The sequence below is a fragment of the Eschrichtius robustus genome, chromosome 17 (genome assembly GCF_028021215.1).
Source record: "Eschrichtius robustus isolate mEscRob2 chromosome 17, mEscRob2.pri, whole genome shotgun sequence".
Taxonomy (NCBI): domain Eukaryota; kingdom Metazoa; phylum Chordata; class Mammalia; order Artiodactyla; family Eschrichtiidae; genus Eschrichtius; species Eschrichtius robustus.
Window position 1 is genome coordinate 53,518,860 of NC_090840.1, and position 24,741 is coordinate 53,543,600.

Genomic DNA, 24,741 nt, shown 5'->3' on the forward strand with positions numbered 1-24,741 from the left:
GACATCAAAAGAGAACGTAGAAAACATTTTAAACTTTCATTAAAATGAAAACACAACACCAGAATTTGTAGGATGCCACTAAAGCAGTACTTAGGGCACAATTTATAGCACTAACACTGGTATTAGAAAATAAGAAAGTTCTTAAAGCATTGATCTTGGTTAGAGGTCCAAACACTACCTGATTTGAAAACATTATAAGTCTGCAGTAATTAAAACAGTATGGTATTGACATAAAGAAAAATGGATCAAGGAAACCGAATGGAGAGTCTGTAATATGTACCCACTCATATTGACAACTAATTTTCACCAACGGTACAAAGGCAATTAAACAGAGAAAGGACAGAAAGGAGAAGAAGACTTAAAGCAGGTTGTACTGTAACAATGAATATCCATTTAGAAAATGAAATTTGAAGCTTGCTTTTTTACCATTAAAAAAACCCAAAAATGGATCATAGCTGTAAATATAAAAATTAAAAGTATAAAACTTCTAGAAGAAAATATAGAAGAAAATTGTTGTGACCTTGCTTTGGGCTAAAACTATAAAGCTTCCAGGAGGAACCAGAGGAGACTATCTTCATGACGTAGGCAAGGATTTTGTAGATAAACACAAGAAGTGCTAATCATAAAAGGCAAAAAAATGACAAAATAGACATCATCAAAATTAAAACTTTGTTCATCAAAGATACTAAGAAAATGTATAACCAAATTATACTTCAAGAAATTTCAGGAGAAAATATTTTCAATACGTATAACTTAAAAAGAATATAAAGAGCCCTTACATTTAAATAATAGAAATAAAAATAACCCTAAAAAGTGCAAAAGTATTTTCTTCGCAACAGAAATACACAAATGGCTAGTAAACAAAAGAAAAATGTCCTATGTCTTTAGTCATTTGGGAGATGCAAAGCAAGATGACCATGAGATACTTTGATGCACTCACTTGGGAAGCTACAATTTAAAAAAAAAAAAACAATGAAAAACCTGATATCACTTAACATCTGTGAAGATTTGGAGCAATTGGATCTCTAATACTTTGCTGGTGAGAGTTTAAAACATGTAAAATGGTACAAGCGTTTTGGAAAAGTGTTTGACAGTTTCTTATAAAATTAAATATACACTTGTCTGTGCCCCAGTAATTCTACTTTTAGGTATTTACCTAAGAAAAATGGAATCATATGTGTACAAAAATACTTGTGTATTAAGGTTTATCACAGCTTTGTTCTTAGTAGTCCCCAAATGGAAACTTCCCACATGTCCACCAATCAGGTGAACGGATAAACAAATTTTGGTAAATTCAAATAAAAGTATTGTTCATTAATAAAACTAGAGAACTATTTACACGCACAGAAACACGGATGTCTCAAAACCATTGTGCTGAGTGAGAGAATCTAGACATAAAAGAGTATATAATATACGATTCCATGTATATTAAGGTCAACAGGAGACAAAACAAATCTTTAGTGGAAGAAATCATAACAATGCTTTTGTTGGGGAAACTTCCTGGAGTGATGGAAATGTTCTGTGTCTTGAGAGGGATATGGATTACTAGTTGTATATATTTGTCAATAGCTATTGTAGTGTTACACTTAAGATTTGTATACTTTTTACTGAATGTAAATTATATTTCAATAAAAAATTAAAAGGGAATTATGTTTATAATTGCTACATTAAATTGTTTAAATAAAAAATTTCCCAGTTTTATTGAAATATAATTGACGTACAACATTGCGTTAATTTGTGTGCAACATGATTTGATACATGTATATATTGCAAAACGATTTCCACAATAAGTTTGGTTAACATCCATCACCTCACTTGGTTATACATTTTTTTTCTTGTGATGAGAACCTTTAAGATCTTCTCTCTTACGTTTCCTACATTTTAAGATTGCTAGTTTCATTGAAATTTTATTGGTATTAAATACTTAAGATTTATTGTGAAATTGCATCAGAAGTAGATAATTTTTCTTCATAATCTTTCAACAATGGCTCTTTTTAATAGATTCAGAGGTGTCCATATTTATAGAATGCTGATAGTAGACCTAGAATCAAACCAATTATATTTAGAGTTTACTAAGTGTGGATTACATATGATGTACAGACTATGTGGATTGTTTCTATGAGCTGTCCGATGAAACTGTGACATAATTCTTATGAATCTTATTCAAAATGGTTATATGGGGTATGTGGTGAGGGAAAACTAACATGAAGATGAGAGGAGGTAGATAAAGACATGTAAAGGGAAATAATTTTTAAAGGGAAACAACGTATGGTTAAGAAAGAGATTAGACTGTAAAGAGCCAAGGAACTAGAAAAGGTAAAACTCCGATGGTTGCCTTAGGAGAAAAAGAATCTTAATAATGTGGAAGCAAGTGGCCTTATAACCTTTATTCCTAGATATTTCTTCTATAATTTTTAGACTATCAGATGAAACAACAAGGCAACAAAGATGACTAGATATTGGGTGGCACTTCCAGTAATTTATGCACATTCAATAAATAGTTGGTGCAGATGCTGAATGAGTGCAAACTGTAATACTAATGCCTTTGACGTGACCAGTGTCATTTCTGTAGCATCTTTTGTCTTTTATTGGTGGAACGATCAATCAGTAGACATGAAGATATATAATGGCATGTTCTCATATAGCCAACACTGAAGATATGTCTTTATTTTTAAGAATATGATATGAGTACCTGAAGACAAAGTATGACTTTTTTTTAAAAGGATGTTTAACATATTATGAGAATTGGTTTGACTGTGTAGAAGTCAGATAGGCTGTTCACTTGGAATAAGTAATTTTAATACTTTTAATGTCAATAATTAGGTGAAAAAAGAGAGTATTCCTGTTTTCAATTGAATTAAGCTCGAACCATTGTCCAGTTTCTTTCATTTAAGTGACCTATAAATAGAATTGCAATACATGCCAGTTTGCCCAGGAGAGTCCAGTTTACACCTGCTCTCCTGGCAGCCTGCATAGGTTGGCATTTGTCCTGGATTTTTTTATGTGAAAGATTTTATTAAGCGTTGCATTGTAAGCTGGGTGGAGTTTGATAGGTCTCCGCCTGGTACTTATAGCTTCTGACGTGACTTCATTCTGTGTGGGATTCATGTGCAGTGAACAGAATTCTCATCTGAAATACAGCCAGCAGTAATCTGTCTTTTTCCCAACTTTTCGGACAGAAGGTAACGAACATTTCTCTTTTAAGGACAGGATGCAGAGTGCTTGCTGACAAAATGAAGTGTGATTGAAAGGTCTCTGGTGGTGGTGTGAGAGGTATTTGACATTGCTGCCCCACTTACCCTTTGGTGTATAGGCCAGCTTTGTCATGGCTCATTCTTTAGCATTTGAGGTGCAGGAATCAAGGTTTGTGTGAGACTTTGGAAAATTTAGATAGGTGCATATGAAATATGTGCAAGAAATAGAGGCTGAACAATCTTGTAGAATGTATGGAAAGTAGTCTGGATGTTTTTTCTACAGTGGTATTGTCATTTATTGCATAGTGTAAACATACAACTATTTATGTATTTTATTATTCGGTAATTTAAAAAACTTTTGCAGTAAATATTTCATCAGCAAGGCGCTAAAAAATGAAAATGTGTTTTAACTGATTATGTGTAACCTGTACAAAATTTTTGTTTCATTTGCCATCTACTAGGGGGCTCATAGTCACTGAATATGTGAATTCAAAAAAGAAAATAATATCTGGTAAAAAAGCAACATCTATTTCAAAAGTTAGTATAGTTATTTTAAGAAGAACCAAAAATGACAGAATAATACAGATACAGAGGTGTATTTTATATGTCATTCTGTGAAGCATGACTTTTCTTTTACATGAAATGACTGTGCTTTAAAATTAATTTTGGTCATTTTGAATTCCAAGTTTCTTTGTGCACTCAAAAAGTAAATTATTGGCTTCATTAACAGAAGAACGCCATTGCACTGGTAAGTGTTGACCTTTTAAAAAGCATTTTAAAAGTGGTGGTTAGCAACTATAAGACACTGAAAATTTTCACTACAAAAGTAAAGGAGGAATTGAACAAATTAAACAAATTTCATGATGCAAGAGTCATGTGTATCTTCTTCATCAATGTATTCCTAGCCCCTCACATAGAAATTGATACGTAGTGTGCTCAGTGAACAGTTGTTGAAAAACTGAATGAATGGAATAATAAAATAGCTTAAGGAAAAGGGGGGATGAATTATAAGGATATTGGGGTGTCTGACAGAAAGAACCCCAGGAAAAGAATGAGGATAGACTTTATGAACAATTGGAGTTATGGATTCAAATACTACAAACTCTATCTCAGCATCTTTTTTTCTATTTCTCAGCCTATCTGTTCTATTCTTTGGTCTCTCCAAAATGTTTTTCACTATTCAGCTGTTCCACATGGTGGGAAAGATGACCACCAGTAGAAATTTGTTGAATAAATGAATGAAAAGAGTATTGTAGTAGCCTTCATATTGAAAATCAGTATATTTTTGGCATATGTATTGTACATAATGCTTGGAAATTTATATGATAAGTTAACTTAAAGAAAAGCAATATAGACAGATTGATTAGTTAAGAAACAAAACTTTGCTATGAAAATGCAGTTAAAGTCTGAGATAACACATAGTTGAACTAGGATTTATGCTACTTAGGGTTGAGATAGAGCAGGAGTATAAACTCTTGCTATTTGAAACCTATTAAAATGTCTCACCATTTTGCTATATAAGAGTATTTTAGGATGGGCTGTGTGCATTTTGGTCTGACATTCAATATCAAAATTGATCTTCCCAGTGGACCATAAAAAAATCACCTGGTCTAAAAAAGGATATAAATAGAATTTTATGTTTCATGCCTCTTAAACTGGGTGCAAAGTCAAGAGCAGCAACTTCTGAATTCATTCATAGCATATAATTTTTAGTAAAATTAGATTAATTTATTTTTTCTTTATCAGCAAGTGTTAGGAGTTATTTTCTCCTAAATGAATTAGTATTATTCTATATTCTTAGCATTATTCTATAGAGATAGCTTTGATAGCTACTTGAAACATAACTATGGTAATTTGAAATATGGTTTAAGATCTTATTCCATAATTACCCACATTTTTGATTCACATCTTCTTTTGAATTCTTGTTTTTGGAGTAAATTTTAAGACTTTCGAGATCATATGGAAGGATTGTCTTATGCTTCAAAGTGTATTTCTTCTTCTATGTATTATCTCCCTGTTCTATATACATACTCCATACCCTAGCCACTCAGTTTCTTTTTCTCCTACAATCACTGTTACTATTTTTGTTAGTGTGTATTTTTATAGTTATTCTCGGCAAATATGAGAATATATTTTTACATATATAAATATTTACATATGTAAATATATAAATATTTATATATAAAATATATGTACATATGTGTTCCTTTAAAATGATAGCATATATATAGTATCCTGTTATTTAGTTTTCATTTAATAACATATGTTTACCAGTACTTAATGATTGTTCTTCACCATTATTTTTAATGGATGTGTCAAAATTATTTAGTCCCTAATGATTGACACTTAGGTTATTGCCAAATTTTTTTGCTATTACAAACACTGTTGTAATAAATAATCTCACATATATATGGATACATATATATGTTTATACTAAAAAATTTTGTATAAGAGTAAATCTGTAAGATAAACTAAAATTTCTGGAAGTGGAATCACTTTGTCAAAAATTATGTGCAGTTTAATTTTTTTTGTTGGCCTTGCCAAATTGTTTGCTATAGAGAATGTACCAATTTATACTTCTATCCACAATTATTAGGAATCCTGTTTTCGAATTCTTTAGCCAATGCAATGTTATAAAACTTTTAATCTTTACCAGTCTGCATTATACTCTTAATCTTTCTTTCTTATATCATAAATAAGTCAAGTTGAGAGCATTTATGTATATGTTTAAGAACGTTTAGATTTCTTTTTTCTCTTTGAACTCTCTCTTCAAATAGCTTGCCCATTTTTCTATTGAGTTGTTAGTCTTTATCTAAATGGATTTTTAGCATCTCCATTTGTATTATGGAGAATAACCCTTTGTGGAATGGATTGTATATTAATTTTCTAATGCTGTGTAACAAATTACCACAAACCTGGTGGCTTAAAACAACATAAATTTATTATCTCAGTCTCTGTGGGTCAAGGTCAGGCTACAGGTTATTCTGGATCCTCGGCTCAGGGTCTCACTAGGCGGAAATCAAGGAGTTGGCTGGGGCTGCGATCTCATCTGATGCTCAGGGTCCTTTTCCAATCTCACTGATTGTTGGCAGAATTCAGTGCCTTGCAGTTGTATGACTGAGGGCCTCAGCTCTTAGAGTCCACCCACAGTTCCCTGCCAAGTGTCCCTCCCCGCAGCATGACAGTTTTTCTTTAAAACCAACAGGAGAATCCCTGTGCTGCTCTGAGTCTCTCTGACTTCTCTCTCTGACCTCTGTAAACTATCTTTTAGCTTACTTGATCAGGCTCACGTTCCATAATTTACCTTTTGATTAATTTAAAGTCAACGGAGTAGATATCTTAATTATATCCAAAAATCACCTTACTTTTGTCATATAATGTAACCTGATCATGGAAGTTAAATCCCGTCATATCCACAGGTTCTGCCCACACTCCAGGGAAGGGGATAACACAAGGTTTGTACACAGGGTGGTGGGAATCTTAGGGGTTATTTTAGAAGTCTGCTTACCTCAGATTGCAAATACTTTTTCCCAGTTTGTTATTATCTTTTGACTTTGCTTATATTGTTCTTTTTCCAATGTATAAACATAAGTACACCTTTTACTGTAGTAGAATATTTTTTCTTATACTACTCTCCATATTTTTAAAAAATGGAGATACAATTCATTTGCAAAAAAATTCACCCCTTTAAAGTATAAAAGTCAGTGGATTTTGGTAGATTTATGCATTTATGCAACCATTACAACTGTCTAATTCCAGAACATTTCCATCACCCCCAAAAGAAACTCTATACCCATTAACAGTTACTCCCCATCCTCCCCTGCCATCAGCTCCCTGACACCACTGATCTACTTTATATCTCTATGGTTTTGCCTGTTTTGGACATTTCATAAAAATAGAATCATACAATATGTGGCCTTTTGTGTCTGGCTTCTTTCACTTAGCACAGTGTTTTCCAGGTTCATGCATGTTGTAGCATACATCAGTAGTTTGTTCATTTTATGGCTGAGTAATATTTATTTGTACGGATATACCACATTTTGCTTATCCATTCGTCAATTCATGGACATTTGAGTTGTTTCCACTCTTTTTGTCTATTATGAATAATGCTGTTACGGAAGTTTTTGTGTGGACATATGTTTTAGATTCTTCTGTCTTGTCTTTTTGATTATAGTCATCCTATTGAGTGTGAAGTTTTATCTCATTGTGGTTTTGATTTGCATTTCCCTAATGATTCATGATGTTTATCGTCTTTTCTTGTGCTTATTGATCATTTATATATCTTCAGTGGAGAAGTGTCTAATCCTTTGTTGTGGCCCTCTCCTCACTAAGATTAAAAAATATTGCTATGATTTCTTCTAATACCATTATGATTTTACTTTTACGTTGTAAAAGAGTGAGCTGTCTGAAATTTACTAAAGTATGGTGTGAGATGCAGATCCAACCTTACTTTATTTTGCACACGATTACCCCTTTGGCTGCTATATGTATTGAATGGTCAATCTGTTCTTCCCACTGATTTGAGATGCCATTTTATCACATATTGAATTATATGCTAGAGTTATATTTTTATAGGTGTTCTGTACTGTTCTACTGATCAGTTTGTTCAAAGCATGTATCTAGTTTCAAAAACCATTTTATTCCTTAAACAATCCAAACTATTAGTTGTTGAAAGCAAGAAACTTGGCAACATGAGCTTTAGTAATACCCTTAATTTCATAGTTATTTAACTGTCTTGTGGTGTATATTGGACCATGCAATGAGTGAATTATGAAGAAGTGGGAAAGTCCTGGAGAGCTGAAAGGTTATGTTTTTACCAATACTTCTTCCAGTTATATAATTTGAATGTGTTAGTGGCCAGAGTAAAAATGAGAAGAGAAATAGCAGTTATGATAGAAATGAAGAATGAAAGATCCTTTCCGTGTAATATATTGCTGGAAATGCTATTGATAAGCCAAATGACAAGTAAGGGATCATCTCAGCTTTTGAATGATTAAAAATTAACCTGTATTTATAATTTTTGCCACCAGATGGTGAAAGTACTTCTCAAAAGCAAGACAAGTTAATTCTGTGATTATTCTGCCTGAACTAGATACAGAGTCGGTTGTAGACTAATACGTGGATTAATCTGGCATTTGAGATTGTGAGATACAGTACTTCTTGTGTATCATTGCCTTTCATATTCAAATATAATATTTATCCCCAAAATGTTTATCTCTAGTTCTGAGGTCTTCATGTACCAGACTTGTATTTTCAACTGCAGGTTGTGCAGTCTTCCCTTTTGTTCCACAAATATGTCAGAATCAAAGTGTTCTGAATCTTGTGTCTGTTTCCTCCCAAAGTGGCAGCTTTCTTGACATTCTCTAGCCCTGCTGGTTGCACCACCAGTCATCCTGCTGCACAAGTTAAGATACCTGGGTATTATTTCCTAATCCTCTTCCTCTTGATGTTCATATAAAGTTTTTGGGCAATTCCACTTTTGTTACTGCTCTGTTTAGGCATTAACTGTGTCTTGCTTTCTTTCTGACTTCCTGCTTCTCAGTTTATTTGCTTTTCTACATATTCTACTTTGGTTCCAGAACTGTGCTTTTTAAGTATAGATATGATGAAGTCATTTATTTGCTCACTTTTGATGTCTTCCCATTTTGTACTTAAAGTTCCAATCCTTAGTTTTCTAAGGGAAATTAACATTTATTGAGTACCTACTCTGTTCTAGGCTCTGTGAAAAAATTTAAGGCATTGAATTTTAATTTCCATAATGATGTTGTAAGGTGGGATTTAAGAGACCCCTTCTGATACGGCAATGATTTCTCAAGATTCCAAAATTAGAAGCAGAATTTCAATTGAAACATTGTTTTTTCTGACTCAAAACCCTATCATTCTACTTTTTTTAAAAAAATTAATTAATTAATTTATATATTTATTTTTGGCTGTGTTGGGTCTTCGTTTCTGTGCGAGGGCTTTCTCTAGTTGCGGCAAGCGGGGGCCACTCTTCATCGCGGTGCGCGGACCTCTCACTATCGCGGCCTCTCCTGTTGCGGAGCACAGGCTCCAGATGCGCAGGCTCAGTAGTTGTGGCTCACGGGCTTAGTTGCTCCGCGGCATGTGAAATCTTCCCAGACCAGGGCTCAAACCCGTGTCCCCTGCATTAGCAGGCAGATTCTCAACCACTGCGCCACCAGGGAAGCCCCCATTCTACTTTTTGAGGCTCACTGTCATCTGTCCTTTCTAACCTCATCACTCACCACTTTTTTTCTCTCCCCCCACCAACCTACAGCTACAGCAGATAACTAATGAATTAAAAAAATCCTTCATTCTTAAAATTTTAAGTATTTGCTCATGCTATTCCTCTTATTTAGAATTCTGTTCTCTCTAGGTTTACACTAATTCAACAAATATTTATTGAGTGTTGATTGTGTGAGAGACAGATTTCTAGGTGCTGAGGGTATAGCAATGAACAAAATAGACAAAATATCTCACAGAGATTGCTTTTCAGTTGGGGAAGACAAAAGAATAGGAAGTAACTAGTATACTGGATAGCAATACAGCTTGAGGCCTGTGCATTCGACTTCACAGGCTGTGCCGAGAAGAACGCTAGAGGGAGCCATTCACGTAGATGTGAGTGGCACACCTTGTCGCTGGCACCTCCCAGGCCCTGCTACAGAGGAAAATAATACGGGGGGGGGGGGGGAGGAGGGATGGGGATTTCTGAGGGGGATGGTTAACAAGTTTTAATTAGAGGTAAGGGAAGGCCTTAACATTGAGTTAAGACTTGAGGGAGGTGAAGGAGTAAGTCATGTAGATATCTGGGGGAGGAACACTCCAGGCAGAAAAATAGCAAGGGCCAAGATCCTTAAGTAAGGGTGTGTCTTGGTGTGTCTGCCTAAATCTTACTTTTTCTTCAAAGTCAAGTCCCCGTCTCTACTTACATGAAGCTTTCTTTTATTTTTTTCCCAGTAAGAATTATAGTTTTTGCTTATACCTTTATATATATGGTATATATGGTACCTTTATATATGTGTGTGTGTATACATAGACACATATGTATACACACACACACACACACACACATATATATATATATATATATACACATCTATACTTCATATTTGTATATTTTAGCCCTTACCACTGTCTGACCTTTAGTGTACTTGTTATCAGTGTTTTTTTTTTCCTCTTACTTTGTTTTGAACAACTTGAGGGCATACTTTCTTTTATATCTTTGCATCCATGCATGTCTAGTTTAGGTTCTAGAAATTGTAGGCACTCCTTGAATATTAGTTGAACTGGAATGAAGTGAAATAAATTGAATCATTGAAAAGACAAGCAGATAGCTATCTTTCCCATAACTTTTACCTGTTGCAATTATCCTGTGTTTAAAAACATTAAATTTACTTATGAAATCAAGTACTGTATTTTTCTGTCTCTTAGACTCTTTTTTTTTTGGTAATATCTTTGTAAAAACATGTTAACCTGTATAAGAGAACTAACTATTGGTTGTTACATGTAAGATTGATCTCTAGAATTCTATTGTTTCTTAGATACCTGCAATGATGATGGGGAATTTTAAGTGCTTTAATATATTTTAAAAGAAATTCTATGTCTGTTTGCTTTGACCGGTCACATTTTAGCTTCACTTTAAAGAATTTGATTTAATGTATTGCTGTTTTCCGTGTTATTCAATATATTTTTGAGTAGGGTGACCTATGTACCATTTTGTCAGAGCCTATTCTGGCTTATACCTTTTTTCAAGCATAATTATTGAGAGCACCCATTTCACTCTCAAAAGTATCTTTGTGTGGAGGATAAATTACATGATCCCCCTATTCTTCTTGGAGGATTTCTAGGTGATATCTAATGAAAACACTGCATAGTACTTAGACTTATGGAAAGTTCCCCATGGAACTATATTGTAACAAATATTACTTCAGGTACTTAGCCTACAATATTTATTGAGTATATACTTTATTTATAGCACTAGTTTATACGGAGAAATACAAAGACAGTAAAAGATGCACTGTGCCATAAGAATTTATTATCTAATAAGTAAGTCAGGATTAATGATGTAGTTATATAAACATAACTATTTGAAACTGGTAAAAACATGTAACAAAATATAACTTAGAAATATATGGAAGTAGTCAGAGAATTAAATGAACAAATCTAAATGATGGAACCAAATAGGGCAGTTTAGGGGAAGTTTTGTAAATTTGTTAGAACTTCAACAGAATTTTAATGAAGGAATTTTAAAGGCAGAAGAAGATAACAGCATGATATAAAAATAGTAGGAAAGCAAATTTGTGTAGTGTAGGTATTCCTAGATCATCAGTGTCAGTTCTGCCACTCTTTGTTTTATTTTGGTTCTCAGATGTAGTGAGTTTTGGTAATCCTATTTATCAGTTTATGGCACTTCAGTGATCTGTGTAAGGCTTCTATTGTGTTTCTTCACCTAAATATATTATCTTTGAATAATTTAAAATGTTGCATTGTGTATGTATGTGTTTAAATTACATAAATGAAATGGTGCTTTAGATCTTGCATTTTAAAAGATTGATACATGTAGGAATATTAATTCATTGCTCCAGACTGCTGCATTATATTCTATGGTAGACAGAATGGTGGTCTCCGAAGATGTCCACGTCCTGATCCCTGGGAACCTGTGAATATGTTAGTCTGTGTGGCAAAAGGGACTTTGCAGATGTGATTAAGGTTATGGACCTTAAAATGAGGAGATTATCCTGGATTGTCTAGGTGGGTCCAGTCTAATCACATGGAGAACCTCTCCTGACTAGGTCAAAGAGAAGAGATGGAAGAAGGAGGAGTAGAGATTCAAAGCACAAGACAGACTTGATTGACCACTGTTGAATGTTGGAGATGGAAGAAAGGGGCCATGAGTTAATTCAGCCCCCTCTAGAAGCTGGGAACCACCCTCAGTTTATAGCCAGCGAGAAAATGGTGACCTTGGTTCTACAACCGAGGCAACTGAATTCTGCCAACAACCTGAATGAGCAAAAAATGGATTTTCTAGAGCCTCCAAAAAGGAACTCAGCCAGCACCTTGATTTTAACCCATTGAAACCTCTAGCAGACTTCTGATTTACAGAACTGTAAGAAAATAAACTGGTGTTGTTTTAAACTGCTAAATTTGTGGTAGTTTGTTATGGCAGCAATAGAAAACTGATCCATATTCCCTAGTGTGAATCTACCATCTTTTCTTTGACATTCTATTAATGATGGACAATCTTTAATGATAGACAATCTAGGCTCTGTGAAAACTCCTTATTACTACAAACAGTGAACCAGTGAACATCCTTGTAACGTGTCTCCTCGTGGACCTATGCAAGACTTTCTCTGTAGTCTGTATAACTAGATGTGGAATTATGTGATATAGGGTGTATATAAATTTATTTCACTGATTCTGTTCTCAAGAATGGCTCTGTCCATACTTCTACCTGCAGTGCTTGAAGATTTGTGATTCCCCATATCATTACTAATATTTAATATTATTCAGACTTTTGCTTTTTGCCAGTCTGGTGGATATTAAAGGATACTTTGGTTTTAATTTGCAATCTCCTGGTTACATAGAGCCAAGCATTTCTTCATATACTTGTTAGCTATTTGGGTTGACATTACTGTGAATTGTTTTTTTATTTGCCCATTTGAAAAAAATTAGCTCCCCATCATTTTTGTCTACGGTCTCTTTGTTGAACTGACATTCATATTTTGATGTAGTAAAATGTGTTACTTTTTAACTTTACAGTTTGTCATCTTTTAGTCATGATTAAGAAATCAGACCTCACCCAAGACCCTCTAAATATACTGTTAGCTTTTAGTTCTACCTTTCTCATATATGTCTTTAATCAATCTGGAGTTCACGTGAGGATATAGTAAAGTATGAATTCAAGTTTATTCTTCCCGTATAGTGAGTCAGTGTTCCCAGCAGCAGCAATTCATTTGCATACCACTGGTTTTTGGTACCACTTCTGTTTATAACATGTTCCTGAATACAGTTGGGCCATTTTTGAGTTCTCTCTTCTGTCCTGTTAGTCTAATTACCTATCCTGTGACAGTACCACACTATTTGTTAAAAAACATTCTTTTATGTTTTTTTACATAGATGATTATGTTACCTGTAAAAAAGATAGCTTTATTTCTTACTTTTCAATTTGTAAGCTGTATCTTTCCATCTTTTATACTGTTTGGCTAGTGCTTCCACTTCAATGTTAAATAGATGTGGTCAGAATGACACCTTTGTCTTATTCCCAGTGTTAGGGTGAATCCTTTGAGTCTTTCACAATCAAATATGATGTTAATTGTAGGTTTTTCATAGATGTCCTTTATGAAGTTGAGGAAATTCTATTCTATTATTAGTTTGCTGAGAATTTTTTTTTATTATGAATGGCTGTGGAATTTTGTCAATTGCTTTCTTTCAGCCTCTATTGAGATGATAATATGATTTTTCTTCTTTGGTTTGTTTGTAGAATGAAATGACACTGATTGTTTTCAAATGTTGTACCAATCTTGCATTCCTGGGATACTCCTTTTGGTCATGATGGTGTTATTCTATTTATTTATTGCTGGATTTGACTTACTAATATTTTGTTAGAGATTTTTCAGTTTATGTTCATGAAGGATATTGGTGTGCAGTGCCTTTTCCTTGTAATGTCATTGGTTTTGGTATCAAGGGAATGCTGGCCTCATAAGATGAGTTAGGAAGTGCTTTTCTTTTTTCTTTTTCTTTTTTTTATTACTATCCTCTATAATGTGTTGAAGATTTGTTCAATACTGTATTGCATATTTTTCGATACTGATGACATGAGAAGCAAATCAGTAAATGAATACAATAACAGGAGATGGGGTACCAAGAAGTTAAGAAGTAACGTCAAGAATGGTGAGCATTTGAGCAAAAACTTCTCGGAGCTAAAAGTTTCTATTCCCAAACTCACTTTTTTTTTTTTTTTCATGGCTCTTAGACTCAGTTCAAGAAGGAAGTTCTTTTTGGTGAGGATGGAGAGGAAAGATAGCACCAGTAGGTGGAAGAGTGGGAGAGATGGTTTTAAGTCTTAACAACCTGGGGGTAAGGATTCTTCTGAGGTGTCATTATGCACCTACTGTTAGGTATATGTTCGTGCCATGACTGAGTACTGGCCCCAGGAGGGTCCCGCCATCCCCTGCATGGATGCCAGCTTGCCTTTCCAGAAGGGGGACATCCTCCAGATTGTGGACCAGAATGATGCCCTCTGGTGGCAAGCCCGGAAAATCTCAGACCTTGGTACCTGTGCTGGCCTAATCCCTTCTAACCACCAGGAAGTGCTTTTCTATCTTCAATTTTCTGCAAATTTGTGTAGAAAGAACTTTGTGTAGAGTTTGTGTAGAACTGTCATTATTTCTTCTCTAAATGTTTGGTAGAATTTGTCTCTGATGCCAAGGGCCTGGGGTTTTTGTGTGGCTAGGTTTATAAAACTATGAATTCAGTTTCTTCAACAGGTATGGAACTGTTCAGATTACTTATTTATTCTTGAGCATATGGATATTTTTACAGTCTGGTTTTATAAGCCATGGCAGCTGTATTCATTATGGGAATGTCTCACTAATCATTTGAAAATCATTCTATCGTCTTCCTTTTAAAATGCTGTAGACAGAATAAGACCTTTTGGTGGGATACTTCTTTCCATTTTAACCTTTTCCATGTTCCCTACTGATCTATGTCTTAGAACTATATTTATTCCAATTTCAGCTCACCTTTATATCTGCTGGTATCCTTGGGATGATTTCAGTGACCACTCCTCTGTGTCTCTGGCTGGATTTGGTGACTTTTTACTTTATGTGTAATGACATTCAGTCATAATTACTTTGCCTTATAGAAGTTTTGCCTTTTAGTCTACTGTCTACTTGTTTTGTTCCTCTTATTTGAAGTCTAGGGAGGTTGTTACTTTCTTTAGAGCATGACTTGACTATACTGGTGACTTTTGAAGTAGTTGCTTTTCGGTCATACTTGAAATATTATAAGCCAATATCCATTCTCCTAATCAGTGACATTTAATTGACTGAGACTCTACTTATTACTTACTCTTTCTTGAAAGTGTCTATAAATTCATTTTTAACAAGTTTCTTTTGAGTGCCTTTTATTCACTTCCAAAATATAGCTCTATATTGGTTTTGATAATGATATCAAGGAAAATGCTTTAGTAGTAAAGTTAGAAGGAGAGAATAGCTAGTAAGACATTAAGATGGGGGTAATTTATTAGGTATTGGTGGTGGTTTTGTTAGCAGCAGCACTTTTTTTTTAAGCGGCTGCTGAGAAAATGATTGGTTAACACCAAAATGACCATTTTTGAGACTTTTTTTTCATTCCAACAATAATATGTATCTTGAATTACTTGGGTCACTCATGCATTAAACATATAAAATTTAATAAATTGTAACGATTTTTAAACTAATATTAGCATAAATGTTAATATAATCCTTTTACACAGATTTTTTTTTACAGATATATTGGCAGTAGAAATGTATGTGTGAGTCTGCACAGTGAGCTGTGGGAGTATATTGCTTCTAGTTTGGCTTTTATGACAATATTAATGTTATGTACTTACTTCTAGGGGATTTCACCACCTCTCCCTTTACTCTTTGGCTCTCCTGATATACATCAAGTAAAGCAGTTCTGATGTTGGTCAAGGATGTGATAGATAAGGGCTATGAAATTGGACCGCCATATTGAGGTGGGCAAGGGTGAGTGTTGGTGAGTGTAGAAGTGTTTCTCAGATCTTTTAGTAAAGTGAGTAAAGTGGTAATCAATGAAAGTGCTTTGAGGTAAATGCCTACTTCCATTTTTTGCACTGTGTATTTTCATCTCTTATAGCTGATGTGATAAGACAGGCCTGAGATGAAACAATTGCGAAGTACCCTTTGGAAGATCAAAGGGGAAGAAGAGTGAGACTAAGGAGCCAGCCACTATGTTTGTCTTATCTAGTACTGAAACTTAAGGAGCAAGAATAGTCTTTTCAAGGCTCATGTAAAGGCTAGCATATCTCACTAGAGTTAAAAAATAGGGATTTGGAGTCCAAGCTTTAAATAAAGATAAAGATACATTTCCCTATTTGATATCTTTAGTTGTTCAAGGATTCAGGCATCTAAATTCATCAATCCGTAATAACATGAATAATAGTAGTCAGCATCATGGTGGGGTCTTTGAATTCTTTTGTACTCATTTACACGGAAATATCTGTGCTCACATTCTCTAACTTCTTGCATTTTACTATAGATAAACAGTCCCTGTTCCAGTTATGCATAGAACCTACATGTTTTTATCTACTCAAGAAGATTGCTCCTACAATTCCGTGAAATTGTGAAAGTATGGGATTGGATGGGGAATATTTAAACATTTGTAAAAGTAAATGATTATAGTTCAAATTTTCAAGCTAAATATGATATGGAAAGCTAAATAACTTGAGTCATTTCCTAAATTTAAAATTTCATTTTATATTGGGAGCATGACTACTGCTTGTTTGTTTTAAAATAGAAACACTACTTGCAGAAAGTAAGTTTTCATATCTTTTTTTTTGGCTGCGCCTCACAGCTTGTGGCATCTTAGTTCCTCGACCAGGGATTGAACCTGTGCCCATGGCAGTGAAAGCAGAGTCTTAACCACTGGACCATCAGGGAATTCCCTTGTTTTCTTATCTTTTATCATGTGTCAAATATAAGAGGCAGCAAATACAAGAGGCAGCTTAGATTTGAGCAATGGTTCTCCAACATTTTGGTCTTGAGATCTCTTTACAGTCTTAAAAATGATTGAGGACCTCAAAGAGCGTTTGTTTATATGGATTATATTTATTGATGTTTATCATATTAGGAATAAAAACTGAGAAAAAATTAAAATATATCTTTATTAATTAATTTAAAAATAACAGTAAGCCCACTGCATATGGAGTAGATAGAATTCTAAGTTGAGCTGTGAAGAGTTTACCCTTCATTTGGGTACGTATGGAACTTGTGACTTGTTTCTATCTAATACAGTATGGCAAAAATGATGGGATAGTCACTTCTGTGCTTATATTACATTATGCAAGACTATGTCTTAGACTGAAGTAAGAGATTCTTCTGCTTGCTTTGAAGAAGTAAGCTACCATGTTGTGAAAGGGCTATGAGAGGATCACATGGCAGGCATATGTGGTGGAGTCTCTAGGAGCCGATAGCATCCCCTGGCTGACAGCCAGCAGGAAAATGGGGCCTCAGTCTTAGAGCCGCAAGGAACTGAATTCTGCCAACAATCATAGGAGCTTGGAAAAGGACCCTGAGCTTCAGGAAGAAATGTGGCCTGGCCAACACCTTGATTACACCCTTTAAACCATGCTTGAATTCCTGACCTATAGAAACTGTAAGATAATAAATACATGTTTTGTTAAGCTACCACCAAGTGTGTGATGATGTGTTCTGCAGTAATATAAAACAAATATTTCAATATTTTAAATGAAAATGTAAACAAAAACTAACATTTCAAGTATTTCAAAAAGAAAAGAAAAATTTAGTGAGAAAATTGGCATTATTTTACATTTTTGCATATCCCTTTAATGTCTGATTTAGTGGAAGACAGCTGGACTCTTTTATCTCCTTGTGTGTTTATTATCTTGAGATGTCACACATAAGGTAGCCTCTGGAAAACTCCACTGTACACCCATGAGAAAATGAAAGTCCAAAAGGCAAATAACATTTTAGTACTATTATGAATATAGTCTGACCCTGCAGATTCTCTGAAAGAGTCTTGGGGACCCCACTAAGGTCACTAGACTACACTTTCAAGATTTGCTAGACTGGAGATTAAATTTTTAGTAGTCTCCTGCTTCATCACCAATAGAGTATTTACATATATACAGACAGGATTATAAAAGATAACCTAAACAATATGAAACTCTCTGGTTTTGTCCTTGAGTTTGTCTTTGCTCTGCTCCTCCTGATAAGTAAGTACAAAAGATCTTTGCTGACTTTAGTTTCTAGCAGGAGTGGTAGGAATATGTTTAGTATGTAGTGGATTGGGACAGGGGTTTTTCTTGAAGTGATCCTGGCATCTTTTGACTGTAGCCTCTACCTGCAAAGTTGCTGCAGCCATTGAGAAATTTGGTTTAAAACTCAGGAGCAGTTTTCAAAATGTATTTTTTAATTTGTAAGCAGTTTACAGAAATTCTCATTTTTATTTTTAATTATGTATGTCCATTCTTGTGTGTGTGTACAGTATTTAATAATGGTACTAGTGTGTATTTCTCTTAAGTGTTTTTGTTTTAATTTTGTGTGATCTCTTTTATCCCTAGGAATCCTAAAGAATGAATTAGTCTCATGCATCTCAAGATAGCTCAATACATGATAAATTGCTGTTGTCCTAAGATTTGGGATACAGTTTGCTGTTAGGAATATTAATATAGAATCTTGTGGATTTCTTCTTTAGTAATCTATGGCTACTCTAGTTTTTTCAAGCAAATAATGCAACAAAAATAAATAGTGTGGAGAATCAAAATTGTTATTACCTATAATCAACTATTTCTATGTCCGTGATATATACCTGAGAGATGCTTGTATATGTTATTTGACAGAGTTAGAAGTTCTGAGCTATGATTTGGAGCTCTTTGTCTGGAAAGGTCTTTCAAGGTTTGTTTGAAGGTTATTGGTGAAACAGTTCTCACTGTGCTTACCTAATTACACAGTGCTTGAACTGGAGAATTAAACTTAAGGGTGACCTCCCCTCTCTACTGATGCAACCCCCAGCCATTTTTTTCTTTTCAGTTCTTTCTTTTATTACATTTCCACCCGAGCATTTTTTTGTTTGTCTATTCTTATGTGTTAGTTCTCAACTTATTTTTTCTCAGTAATATTTTCAAATTTGTATTGAGTTTTCCATTTATCCAATCTTTAAAACTATTTTAGTCTTCCTTTTCTCTGTGTGAGAGTTGATTTGTGTTCATAGAGCAGGATTGACAAATTTTAGTTACATCTCTCAGAAAAAGTTTATATTTTTTCAAACAGCCAAGACTGTAAGACTACAGAATATATGAACTCAAAATTGTTGTGATGTAAAAATAACTTTTTCACTTCTGTGGTATATATCTGAAATTCCTTTGTATAAATTATTTGACATGCTTGAAAGTTTTGAGGTTGATTTAATATTTCTGTATGGAAAGTGGTGAGAAACCCATTTCTTCTGGTTGAGTCTGCTTAATAAGAATTAGAGTCATGTGAATGCGGAGAATTATGAAAATTTGATTTTTTCATTGCAGTATTTCCCCCTTCTGCCTAAATATATTTTGATCCAGTGCTTCAGTGCATCTTTGTGTTTTATTCTCTCAAAAAATATGAGATTTGGGGGTTATGTTTATGTCCAAGACCTACATTGGTCTTTTTATTTATATTTTCACATAATCCTTTCTTTTTTACATTCTGGGAACACATATAAACTGTAAAAGTAGCTTACATTTTATTTTATTTATTTTAAATTTATTTATTTATTTATTTTTGGCTGTGTTGGGTCTTCCTTGCCGCCCGTGGGCTTTCTTTAGTTGAGGCGAGCAAGGGATACTCTTTGTTGCGACGTGCAGGCTTCTCATTGCGGTGGCTTCCCTTGTTGTGGAGCACGGGCTCTAGGCGTGTGGGCTTCAGTAGTTGTGGTACGCAGGCTCAATAGTTGTGGCTTGCGGACTCTAGAGTGCAGGCTGCGTAGTTGTGGTGCATGGGCTTAGCTGCTCCGTGGCATGTGGGTCTTCCCAGAACACGGCTCGAACCCGTGTTCCCTGCCTTGGAAGGCGGATTCTTGACCACTGGATCACCAGGGAAGTCCGATCATACCATTCTTCTTAAAACATTGTCTTTTATTAAGGCTTAGAGGCCACCACACTTTCCTGATTTCCTCCTACCTCTGTGGCTTCTCCTCTTCTTTCTTCTTTATGCTTCTTCTTTACCTGATGACAATGTGGAACTTAGTTCCCTGGTACACTGTCTTAGACTTTTTTTTTTCCACTTTGAACTTTCGCTCTGGGTGATCTCATCTAATCATTACTAACATGATGATGCTTCCTGAATTTATATCTTTAGCTGAGAACTCTTTTCTGAACTCCATAGTGACATATCCAATTGCTTACTTATCTGGCTTTCTAGCTATCTTACATGCTCCTTAAATTCAACAACTCATCTTCTTCCCCTTCCTTTTCCCTCAATCTGCTCCTCCTTTAGGGTTCTCTTTCTCAGCAGATTTTAAGATTATCTGCTTGATTACTTAAGAAAGAAATCTGAGAGTCATTTTTGATTCCTCTCATGACCTTCATATACTACCTCTCACCCCTGTGGCAAATCAATCATTGTGTCTTGGTTGATTCAACATCTACCTTTTTAGTCTTTTTTTGTCTCCATTTTACTGTGATCATTTTAATTCAAGCCAACTAATATCTTGGTTTGACTATCATATCAACTTTCTAATTGATGTCCTTTCGTCCACATGTGGTGAGATAATTTTTTGGTGTATTTATGATATCTCCACTCCTGCCTTTTTTCATGATGTAACAAGTAGAAGGAAATTGCGTGAAAGAAAGGAATTGTGTATATTGTGTATATTCAATATCAATATCCCATAATAAACCATAATGGAAAAGGATAAAAAAAGAAAGAAAGAAAGGAAAGAAAGAAGAAAGAAAGAAAGGGATTGTGGATGGGAACTCTTGGAGGCCAGTATTATTGCACAGTACTTCATTTGTTCTCATATTTTGCTAAAACACATTTATAGTTGTGCCGATGATTATCATTTTTCATTTTCATATAATGACAATGTGCAGTCAGTATTTCTTTCTTGAAGAATCTAGGAATACTTGGGATTTACTAGGTAGTAGAGGTGTCTTCTGGAGGCAGTTTGCAAGCTTAAGTTGAGTGCTTGGAGTCCCAAGGCTATAAATATTTCTATACCGTCGTTCCTGGACAGTGGCGCTATTAGAGATGGAGTTGGATCTTATTCATATGGATATTGCTCCCTTAAATTGTAGTGTTGCTTCCAGTCATGCTCTTGATAATTATCAAGGGAATATTTACTTGGAACTAGCAGTCCTAATACTGGAGGGACTTACCAGAATGTATTTTCAGAGGTCTTGGTTCTCTTTCCTCTAACAGATAGAACCTCTAGGTGTCAGAGCAGATAATCACTCTGGATATTTTCATTCTAGAGTTTAAATCTAGGATTAGCACTCTACAGCCTGATTCTTGAGTCTGATAGGAAAGGTATTCCTGCTGCCAGCTTGTAGGTGTGGGGACTGCTCTGGTAAGAGCTGCTCTGGACTGTTGAAGCAGCTCTGTAATACTTCTCCTAATAATGCAGCTTGATTCAAAGCACAGTAGGATTAGCCCTCATATATCTGGCCTAGAAAGAGGAATTGGGGAGATGATAATGATGGTGGGACTTCATACATTTGTGGAGGCTTTCACTGTTTTCCCTTTCCTTTCTGAATTAGATGGTAGAAACTGTGGAGGCTGTTCTGCCTCAATGGTCAAAACTAGGGAGATAGATACAGAGTTCAAGCCCTGGGAAATGCTACAGAATTTTTTTGGTACATCAGAAAATAACTGAGGATCAACACATTAAAAAAACTTACTATGAGAACTGCTGTAGGTATTCTGAACTAAACTGTTTTCTGATTTTTATCTGAAATCTTTAGATTTGTCATGTAATTATTTAGGTCTGGGCTAGTCTTCCTCTATTTCATCCCTGGACGTACTGTATGGTCCACCCTAAGTTGAAGCACAGGCCAATTTATGCTTATTGAATGTCTTTTCTTTCCTTCCTTTGTGGGAAATTTAATCTGCCTTTTATTTCTTTGTTTATTTGTTATCCCTGAGGTGAATGGTTTCATGGTCTTGCCTCAGAGACATATTTACAATGCAAGACTTTAATTTGCAAAACATATGAAGACACCTTGTTTTCTGGACCTTGTTTTCTGGACCATCTTTCTTATAAGCCTTAGATTTTTATCAGATGCTTCAGAAAGTCCATGGAACAAGAATAATGAATAATGCAATAGAAGAGATAGTGCAGTTGTTTTAATTATATAGATAGAACTACAGGTCTCTATTTTAAGAAAATGAAAAAATTCCTTTAGTGTTTCAGGGATTTTTTATTATGGATTATACATATTACATAACATATGGTCTCACTAATTGATTAGCAATGTTTAGGTGTTTGCATGTGTGGAGCATTTTAATAGAAACACTTTGGTACTCTTAAAAATTAAAAATAAACCCAGACATCTTTAAAACTGTAAAATTTAAATATGCCATGAGTGATTGTGCCTTAAGTAAGACACTGGTATTGTTAAGAAGAGTATAATTTCCCAATTTTTATTCTTTTGTTTAATTTTTGAGTTTGCATTAAATTTCTTGAGACGTCTAGCTTATTGCCACTAGGTATTTGTAAACCAAGATTCTTTTTTTTTTTTAAAAAATTATCTATTTATTTGGCTGCGTTGGGTCTTAGTTGCAGCACGCGGGATCTTCGTTGCGGCACGCAGGCTTCTCTCTAGCTGTGGTGCGCGGGCTCCAGAGCGCACGGGCTCAGTAGTTTCGGCGTACAGGCTCTCTAGTTGCGACACAAGATTCTTAAATAATTTTAATTTAAGACATACTTCAAATATTTTTGAGGATGATGTAAAGAAGTTAGTACTAAGTTTTGTTTTCTCATCTCATTTGGATGTTTCATAGTACTAATTAAATAATTTGACTTATTACAGAATTTTAGGAACTTATCGATAAAGAAGAGAATAGATACCATTGTTAATGGATATAGCCAATCATGGGAAAACTAATAATCTAGTATTTGATTTACTTGAGCATTTCTAAGCAAAAGTTTATGGGCTAACATCATACTTAACATCATACTTATATTATGGTTAATGAATGACTTCATTGTAATTGTAGAAGTCTTCACATTACGTAGGTTAAATTTTGGCTTTTCTTGTGGGTACTGTACCAAAAACTTCTTCAGTATAATGGAAAAAAAATTCTGTGATGTTTTCACCCAGAGATAATCAATATTAACATTCTGGTGTTTATGCTTCTAGTGTTCTCTCAGAATTTGAACATTGTAAAAGTTTTTACTACATACTACTAAATATTTCTCAAAAAGGTTCTATCAGTATACACTGCTGCCAGTAAATATGGTTTAAGAGTGCCCATTCTCTGACCTTCTGGGCAATACTTTGCCCATTTAATAGGCAAAATAAATTATGTTTTTATTTTTATATGAAATTTGGGGATTACTTTTAGGTTGAACTTTTTAAAGCGTTGATTGACTTTTTTGCTATCATCTTTAATGAAATTGCCTGTGCTGCTTAAAGTTTCTTAACATCTCTTCTTCCTTGGGAACTCTAGTTAGCATTGTCATTTCCATTGAGGAGCTAAAGATTCTAATAGCACAGTCATAGAGAAAACAATTGCCACCAGCTACACCATTTGTGAGAGTTAATGCCTCTCTGCAGGACTAGATGTAAGTATGGAGCTGACCTTACTTGAAGGACATTCTGAATTTATCTCATTTTTGCAGAAAGGTGTAAGCATAAGCATTGCATCCCTTCATTCAGCATCTAACGAACAGGGATATAGAAACTTACCCAAAGAAATTCTATAAATATTTTTTGCATGAATAAATATGATAAGTAAAAGACACCTAACATTATAGTTAGAATCCTGGTTCTAATAATTTGATTCCTTAGATGGTTCATAGTGAGGTTACTTCCAAGTACTATATACTTTATAGTTTATAAAATACATTTATATACATTACATGTTTTAATATAATAATAACTTTATGAAATAAGTGATGTAGCTTATTTTACATTTGAAGAAGCTATATCTCAGATATATAAAGTGAACATCCTGAAGTATTAGGGCTAGATAGTATTAGGAGTCAGTACTTAAATCCAGGCCATTTGACCTCAAGTGCCATGTTCTTTCTGTCCTTATAGAAGCCTCTGATATTTGTTACTTGTGAGCCTTCAGTATGTAGAAAATTTAAAACAAATATTAGCTATAAACATTCTTTATAATATTTAGGATATTTATAACAAATTACAAAGTCCATCCAATGAACAATGTTTTTGGTTGCAAATATTGGTCTTTTTTCTATTTATTCCTTATAACACGATGTGGTAGGCTAAAACAAACAAACAAACAAACACAGAAACTAAGAACCAAATTAAGCCCTGAGCAGTTTCCTATCCTACTTATGGGATGTGAATGAAAAATAATTAAGTTTTCCATAAAATTTAGGCTTCTTATTTATTAAGCACCTACTCTATACTAGGCACTGTGGTAAACAAATAAATGTGGGCCTTAATCTCATGGGACTGAGGGTGAAAGACGTTAAACATTCTTTTTCAAGTAAATATATAGTTATGCTTTTATCAGATGCTGTGAAGAAAAAGTATAGGGTACAGTGAGAGTGCATAATGGGAGCCCTAATCCAGGTCAAAGAAAGTCTTTTTGAGAAAGTGACATTTGAGCCCTGAAGGATGAGTAGGAGAAGGTGAAAG

At 34.5% G+C, this 24,741-nt stretch overlaps 1 protein-coding gene across 23 annotated transcripts in view; it reads left to right on the top strand.

Moving 5' to 3' along the window:
- Positions 1-24,741, top strand: part of RIMS2 (regulating synaptic membrane exocytosis 2) — a 607,795-nt gene that overhangs the window by 221,645 nt on the left and 361,409 nt on the right. The window contains exon 4 of one of the 23 annotated variants that reach the window (XM_068525914.1): positions 20,871-20,912. The exons of the other annotated variants lie outside the window; for them this stretch is intronic. Within the exon in view, the coding sequence (XP_068382015.1) occupies positions 20,871-20,912 (42 nt within the window). The remainder of the gene's footprint in view (positions 1-20,870; positions 20,913-24,741) is intronic. 23 annotated transcript variants of the gene reach the window in all.